The sequence below is a fragment of the Aphidius gifuensis genome, linkage group LG1 (assembly GCF_014905175.1).
Source record: "Aphidius gifuensis isolate YNYX2018 linkage group LG1, ASM1490517v1, whole genome shotgun sequence".
Lineage (NCBI taxonomy): Eukaryota > Metazoa > Arthropoda > Insecta > Hymenoptera > Braconidae > Aphidius > Aphidius gifuensis.
This window is the reverse complement of record NC_057788.1, coordinates 11407551-11415910: the sequence shown is the minus strand read 5'-3', so window position 1 is coordinate 11415910 and position 8360 is coordinate 11407551. Positions and strand designations below refer to the sequence as shown.

The 8360-nt window shown below is 26.7% G+C and overlaps 1 protein-coding gene across 1 annotated transcript; it reads left to right on the top strand.

Annotated features, from left to right (window-relative positions):
• The first annotated feature begins 933 nt into the window (after window positions 1–933).
• LOC122851533 (protein abnormal spindle-like) lies at window positions 934–8051 on the top strand. The gene is made up of 6 exons (XM_044150858.1): window positions 934–1097; window positions 1181–1360; window positions 1437–5798; window positions 5862–6164; window positions 6237–6830; window positions 6936–8051. The coding sequence occupies exons 1-6, from the start codon at window positions 1086–1088 to the stop codon at window positions 7863–7865; spliced, it is 6381 nt and encodes a 2126-aa protein (XP_044006793.1). The 5' UTR covers window positions 934–1085; the 3' UTR covers window positions 7866–8051.
• The last annotated feature ends 309 nt before the right edge of the window (window positions 8052–8360 follow it).

Sequence of the window (8360 nt, the reverse complement as noted above, 5' to 3'; positions counted from 1 at the left end):
GTCCAAACAATAAACTTGTCTGGTCCCACGAAAATGTTCCAGTAAATCAAACAATTGACCTCTATGAGACATTAAAAATTGATGGACCATTTTTACATCTCTGCTTTTATATCAACAGCAAAATGGGTAAGTTTATTACCGGAATAATTGCATTTTTTTTTTTTTTTTTTTATCAATTGCGTTAATTTTGCTTCTTTATTTATTCAGGTCCTGCTAAACCACAACATATCGATTGGTCCCTTTGGGAATAAATTCATCAGCTAATTAAAACCTGGATTTATGGTGATTTTTTCACCTTATAATTAATTAAAAATAAATAAATAATTATATATCTTTGTGAAATATAATTTTATTAAAATTTTAAAAACAATTTTGTTCTTATCATTAAAATATTCCCTTGAAATATCATTTTTTCATATTTTGTTTTTTGTTATTTTAAGATACCTAAATTACCTGATAAAAAAAAAAAAAGTCAAATAAATAAAACGATTAAATATTATTTATTTTTTTATAATATTATTTATTTAGAATTTTTAATACCTATTCAACTTCTTATATTGTTGCTGGCATTATTAATTCAAACATTTTTTCTTTCAAATCATTAATAAAATAATTTAAAAAATTGACTTTATAAAAGTATTTCAAAAATTAGCTTTATAAAGTATAAAAATTATTTATTTTTTTTTTCCTCGTTTAAAAGCCAAAAATTATAAAATTATTACTTGCTACTTGCAATAAAACCCTCAATTTGTCTGAAAAAAAAAATAGTGATTCAAAAAAAGTGGTTTACGAACACGCAAAAGGAATTATCGCCGCCATATTGATCGCCATCTTGGTGAGTTTAGGAACACACGTAAACAGTTGAGAATTCAAATTTTATCACGCACACACACACTCAACCGTTTGTCATCAAAAACGACAAAAAAACCGGATTCATCCCAAGCGTTCTGTACTTTATAAAAGTTTATTTATTTATTGTTTTATTAAAAGTGTCTTAAAAGTGTCTCAAAATGTTAACAACAATTTAGTATTTAGTGATAAAATAATATTTAATCAACCTTGTTATTAACAAAGAAAAAAAAACAATGTTTTTCCAGGTTTGTCATTAACCCAATTGTTTATTTTATAATTTCTGTGACTTTATGTTGTTTATTAATGTATTTTTTTGATAAATTAATAGATAAATGTTACTCCAGAGGCAAGAAAGCCTCAAAAATTGTCAACAGATCATTCAGAGCCCCAGTCAGTTCTGGTTTTGGCGCCATTTCAGCCTCAAACTCATATAAATCTTGAGACAACTGTCAATTCATCAGCATCAACAACATTGTTAATTAAAAATCCAGGCAATCGACAGCTAGATGTATGTTTTAATCTTAATTGAACATCAAACAATCTCCTCATGCAATGCCAAATTTACTTATCCCTTTTTTTTGCAGGTTAAAGTCTCAAAGCTGCCTCCAGATGAGAGAAAAATATTGTTAAATCCATGGACAGTAAGCATTCCATCTGAGAGTCAAGCAGAGCTAACAATATCATGGACTCCAAAAGAAGCTGGATCATGGCGTGATACACTACAATTGATTGATTCACGTAGAATAAAACATGACATTGCCATTATAACAACAGCTACTCAAGCAAAAAAAATACAAACAAAAACAAAAACACGAATTCTTGCACCAACAAATGATAATAATATACAACAAACATTTAACAATAATCAACAATCATTATCATCATTAAAATGTCAAGAAAATAAAGAAAATAATTGTCAAAAAAGATCTGAAAGAAAACACTTTGATGTATCATCAAAACCAACTGAAATATCTGGTATATTTGATATAAGTAGCTATCAATTAACACCAATTAAAAATGATAATAATCGTGTTAAATCAACAATAACATCAGACATAAAATTTTCTCCTGGTAATGGTATAACATCACCAAATAATAATCATGAATATCAACTACGTCGTGAGACATTTGTACATCCAAATATTCATCATGAATTACCATCACCATTTGATGATAGTGATGTTGATCCACGTCGTGAAACATATGTTAATCAAAATCCAAAATTTTGTAAATATAAATGTACAACTAAGGAAGTTGAAGAAGAAATTTACGATGATGATTATCGTTCATATTCACCAGAACCAACAACATTTAAAGCAACACATTCTGATTTTTCAATGATGATTGATAATTTAGCAAATTTTGTGACACCAATTAAAACAAATAGATTATCAATAAATGCATGTTCAACTGGACAAAAAAGCGATACAGATAAATCAATTGGAAATACAACATTTGAAATAAATTCATCTGATGTTGTTGTAAATAATAATGAAACATTTGAGTATGATAAATCACCAATAAGACCAACCAGTATCAATTTACAACCAAATAAACTTGTTGATAATTTTGGCAAAATATCACCAGTTAAAGGTATGGATTCATTGATTATACCAGCAACTCCAATATCATCATCACCTGTATCTCGATATCAGTATGGTGAAAATGTATCAGTTAGAGATGTTCTTGAAGCTGATCTTTGGGTTAAAAATCAAGATACAGCTTATCATCATCAACATCAACAACAACAACAACTGCAACAGCAAGCATCATCATCTGTATTTCGTAGTAAATGTAATGGTCTTGATAAAATTATTGAAGAACAAGTTACATTTACAACACAAACATTTACAAGAACATTAAATTATTCATCATCAAATCAATCAGCATTTTGTTTTGAAATATCACCAACAAAAAGAGTTAATATTAAAAAATCAATGTCTATAAAACGATCATCTACAACATCAACATCAACGTCTATCAAACGAATATCACCAAAAAAAACATTAAAAATAAATAAAGAAAAATCAATATTACAACATTCAGTTATTAAAAAAAAATCAATTGTTAATAATTCAATTAGAAAAAGTCCTGGAGGTGGATGTACAATACCACCAGTTAGAATAAAAAAATTATCATTAGCTGGTTTAAATAAAACAGTTGTAAAACCACAAAAGAAAGAAACAATTGTTAAAATGTATGATCCAAATGAATTTATATTTCATAATCCAGATCCATTTGCTGCAACAATGACTGAGGATCCATTTTTAGCAAGTACACTTTATTATGATGAAAAATGGATATTTCAACAAGAAATGGAATTTAAAAAATGGCTTAATGAATTATTAACACCACCTGAACATTTAAATACTGATATTGATACAGTTAAAATTGATATTGCTAAAGTATGGCAATCATCAAGATTAAAAGATAATATAACACTTGCTGAAACAAAAGAAGCTGTATCAGCAAGATATCATACAAATACAAGATTAAATACATTAAGAAAAGCAGCACTTGCTATTTTTACACGTGCTGAAGTTAGAAAAGTATTATCATCAACAGCTGGACTTGTTGAACGTGGTATATTTGTTGTTAGACAAGATCGTGATCTTAATCGTGATATTGGATTACAAAAAATAATACTTGAACTTTTATTAAGTTATAATCCGTTATGGCTAAGAATTGGTCTTGAAGTTATTTATGGTGAAACAATACCACTTAATTCAAATAATGATTTAATTGGATTAACAAAATTTTTATTAACAAGATTTTTTAATGATCCATTCATACAACAAAAACATTCACATCCATTAACGACACTTAAATTATCATCATTTTTACCAAATTTAAACAAATTTATTGTTAAAAAATTTTTATTATTTGTTTATTTTGTTGATTATGCAAAAAATAATAAATTAATTGGTCATGATCCATGTCTTTTTCATAAAAAAGCAACATACAAAGAAAGTCGAGAAATATTATTGACATTTTCACGTGAAACATTGAGTGGTGTTGGTGATATAACAAAAATATTAAGAACACATGGTTATATTGTTACACAAAAACAAACATATATTGATGAATATGATTATGCTGTAAAAGATTTATCAGTTGATTTACGTGATGGTGTTAGATTATGTCGTGTTATGGAATTAATAACTGGACTTAAAACATTAACATGTCGTTGTCGTGTACCAGCAATATCACGTTTACAAAAAATTCATAATGCTGAACTAGCATTAACAGCATTACGTGATTCTGGTTATATTATTGCTGGACATATTGATGCTAAAGCAGTTGCTGATGGTCATCGTGAAAAAACATTATCACTTCTTTGGCAAATAATTTATAAATTTCAAGCACCAAGATTTTCAAAATCAGCAATGATTATACAAAAATGGTGGCGATCAAAATTATGGTATATTAAAATACGTAATTTTTTGAAAAATAGAAAATTAAATGCTGCTATTGTTATTCAATGTTCTTGGAGAAGTTTCAAGGCACGTCAATTAATGAAAACACTGAATAATCAACGTCAAACTGAAATTATTAAGAAAAATAATGCAGCAAAAATTATTCAAGCTTGTTGGAGACAAAGAAAAATTATGTTAAAACTTAGACATGAATTTTTGGATACTCAAAAAGCTGTTGTTGTTATTCAAAAATGGTTTAGAAGACTTCGAGTAACTCGACCATATTGTCAGCAGCTTGAAGCAAAGAAAAATGCAATTGTTACTATTCAGAAACATTGGCGAGCAACTCGTATGATGCTAATTGAACAAAAAAAATACAATAATATTCTAAAGTCTGTTAATTTAATTCAGCTATGGTGGAGAAATGCCTCAGCATCAAAAAGACAATTTAACAATTACCAAAAACTAAAAACAACTGTATTATTTGTTCAATCAAGATGGAGAGCTAATAAGTCAATGAAAATTACAAAATCATTATACATGAAAAAGCAAGAAGCCACAAAAATTATTCAAAGCTGGTGGCGAATTGTTGCTCAAATGAAAAAAGTTAGAAATAATTTTGTTATTCAAAAAAGTGCTGCTAGAATTATTGCTTCATGGTGGATTCGTTTAAAGCTACTAGAATCACAACGTAATGAATTTTTAAATGTTAAAAAAAATGTAATAGTCATTCAACGAGCTTGGAGACGTCATCATGAGACGAAAAATCATGTCTTGTATTTCAAGAAAGTTTGCAATTCGTCAATTGTCATTCAGACCTGGTGGAGATGTGTTAAAATTCAAAATGATTATAAACAAAAAAGAAACAGTGCTATTGTCATTCAGAGCTGGTTCAGAGCAATCATTAACAAACAGATAGCACAAAAAAATTATAACTCATTGAAAAAAGCTGTAGTAATTATACAGAAAAATTGGAGAATGAAATTGAGCAAGAAAAAATATTCCTCAATGAAAGAGAGTGCTTTGAAGATTCAAAGATGGTATAGAAATATTAAAAAATCAAAATCAATTCATCTGGAGTATCTTGCAATGAAAAAATCAGCAGTTTGTATCCAAAGCTGGTGGAGATGTTTGAAGAAAACTTGGTATTATCGTTCAAAGTATCTTGAAATTAAAAATGCAACAATGGTGATACAAAACCATTGGCGTGCTGAGCTTTTATCAAGAAAAGAATCACAAGAATATCAAAGAATAAAAATGTTTATTATTAAATTTCAAAGTCAACTACGAATGGTACAAGTTCAAAGAAGCTATTTAGAAAAATTAAAACGTCATAAAGCTGCAATAATAATCCAAAGAAAATGGCGAGCTTATAAAATTGGTACTGAGATTAAAAATTATTATAATAAACAACGTTCAGCTGTTATAATTTTTCAAAGAAAATATAGAGCAACAATTGCAGCTCGTGAAGCTAAAAAAACATATCAAGATATTCTTGAAATAATAATTAAAACACAAAGAAAATGGAGAGCTAAAAAAATTGGAAAAGAAATACAAGAAAATTATATTAAAATTCATTATGCAACTTTGATTATTGAAAGAAAATATCGGGCTACTGTTAAAGCAAGAGAAGTTAGAAATGAATATTTGAAACTTCATAAAACTGTTGTTAATTTACAAAATCGTTGGAGAGCAAATAAACTTTGTAAACAAGAACAAATGAATTATCAAAATATTCGTAAATCTTGTATTTATCTTCAAGCAAATTGGAAAATGTTATTAGCAAGAAGACAATTTGTTAAACAAAAAAATGCAGCTTCAATGATTCAACAAAAATACAGAGCAACAAAATTAGCTTGTCGAGTTCAAAAAGATTACAAACTTCTTCAACAATTGGCAATTAAATTGCAAAAAATTTGGAGAGCTAAAAAAGTTGGTAGATTAGTATTAAATAATTATATTCAATAGCGAAAAGCATGTATTGTTATACAAGAAGATTGGCAAATGATTGTTGCAAAAAGAGCATATGAAAAACATAAACTTGCTGTTGTATTTATTCAAAGAAAATATCGAGCAACAATTGAAGCCAGAGAGTCAAGGCAATCGTTCCTGAATCTTCGTGATGCTGTTGTCAAGATTCAACGAAAATGGAGAGCCAAAATTCTAGCAAAAAAATGTCATCAAGAGTATCAACAACTTTATCAAGCTTCTATTTGTCTACAGTCACAATGGCGAATGATAAAAGCTCAAAGAAATTATAACAAAATAAAAAAATCTGTTATAATTATACAAAATTATTGGAGAACATTTTTAATTTCTCGACAAACAAGAGCTCATTATTTGGCACTTAAAAAATCAACAATAAATATACAACAACGTTATCGTGCCAAATTAACTGGTCAAAAAATTCGTAAAAATTACATCAAATTTTATGCAAGTATCATCTCAATTCAGCAACAAATACGTGTTAAATTACACAAAGAAAAATGTGAAAAAGCAGCATCTGTGATACAAAATTGGTGGCGATTAAAAAAATTAACTGAAAAATGTCAAAATGATTTTAAATTAAAACAAAAATCAATAATAATTATTCAACAAAGATATAGAGCCTACAAAATTGCCAAAAAAATACACAATGATTATAATAATTTAAAAAAATCAGTAATAAAAATTCAAATATTATGGCGTTATATTTATAAGAAAAAATGTCAAAATGAATTATTAAAAAAACATAAATATGCTGTATTAAAAATTGAAAATTGGTGGTTAAATAAACGACAGCTGGACAATATTGAAAAACAAAAATTAAAAAAAATAATAAAAAGTGTTATATTGATACAATCAATATGGCGTGGTTATAAAATACGTAAAATTGAATCACCAATAATTGCAAAACTTCGTGAACGTTCTAAAAAAGCAACTGAATTAGCAAAACCATCATCAAGTGTTGAAAATAAACTACGTGATGCAATGATTGTATTACAAAATTATAATTCAGTTGGTCATTTATCAATGGGATTAGCTTGTATTGATACATTAACACGTTTATCACCATCTGGATGTTTGTCATTTTGTGAAAATAGTTTGGTTGAAAAAATATATACAATATTAGAAGAATCAAATCGTTCATTACCATGGATGGATGTTTGTTTACGTTGTACAAATATATTAATAACATTAACAAAATTACCAACAACATCACATTATACAAGAGAAATATATTACATGGAAACAATTGCTAGATTATTAAATGCAACAATAAAACGTGAACATGAATTATTTCTTCATCTTGCAACATTATTATGGTTAATTGCTGGTGATGATAATTTTGCCCAAGAAATTATTAATAATCAACGTACAATTTGGCTTATTAAAAATATTTGTGGTACAGCTGTTAAATATAACAATGGAAAAGCAAATGGACAATTAACAATTTCTGGTGGTAAAAGAACAATGTCAGTTGAAAAAACAATTTTATTACCAAACACAAGACCTGACTGGGGATTTGTAACAAAACGTCCACGTATTTTTACAACAATTCATCATGCCATAAGTGCCCTAATGGCCAAATTTAAAATAACACAAGGATTTCAATGATTTTTTTTATTTTTAAATATTTATAAATATTATAATATTTTAGTTTATCTAATAATTAATTGGAATGTTTTTTTCTTTTTTTTTTTAATATTTATTATTATATTGATCGAAAAACTTTGTTAATTACCAGTGGAATGTTTGGTTTTTTTTTATTTCTTGCAGTTGTGAATGTAAAAAAAAAAAAATATATATTATAAATTTTTTACGTAATCCCTTTTTTAATAATACTTTTATTGCAATAAATATAATAATAAAACAATAATCATTATTTTGGCGTTACATTTTCATTAACAGTCAATTCTATACATATATTATATATTGGATTACAATATTTTTTATTTTTTCATCTTTTCTTTATTGTTTTTAAGCATAAAGCATTGTTGCTTGTTTATTTAATTTATTTATATTTGATATAATTAATACATATGCAGCGTGTTGTTGTTTTTTGTCAAATAAATTTTTAATTTAATTAATTAATTAAAAATTGAAATTAAA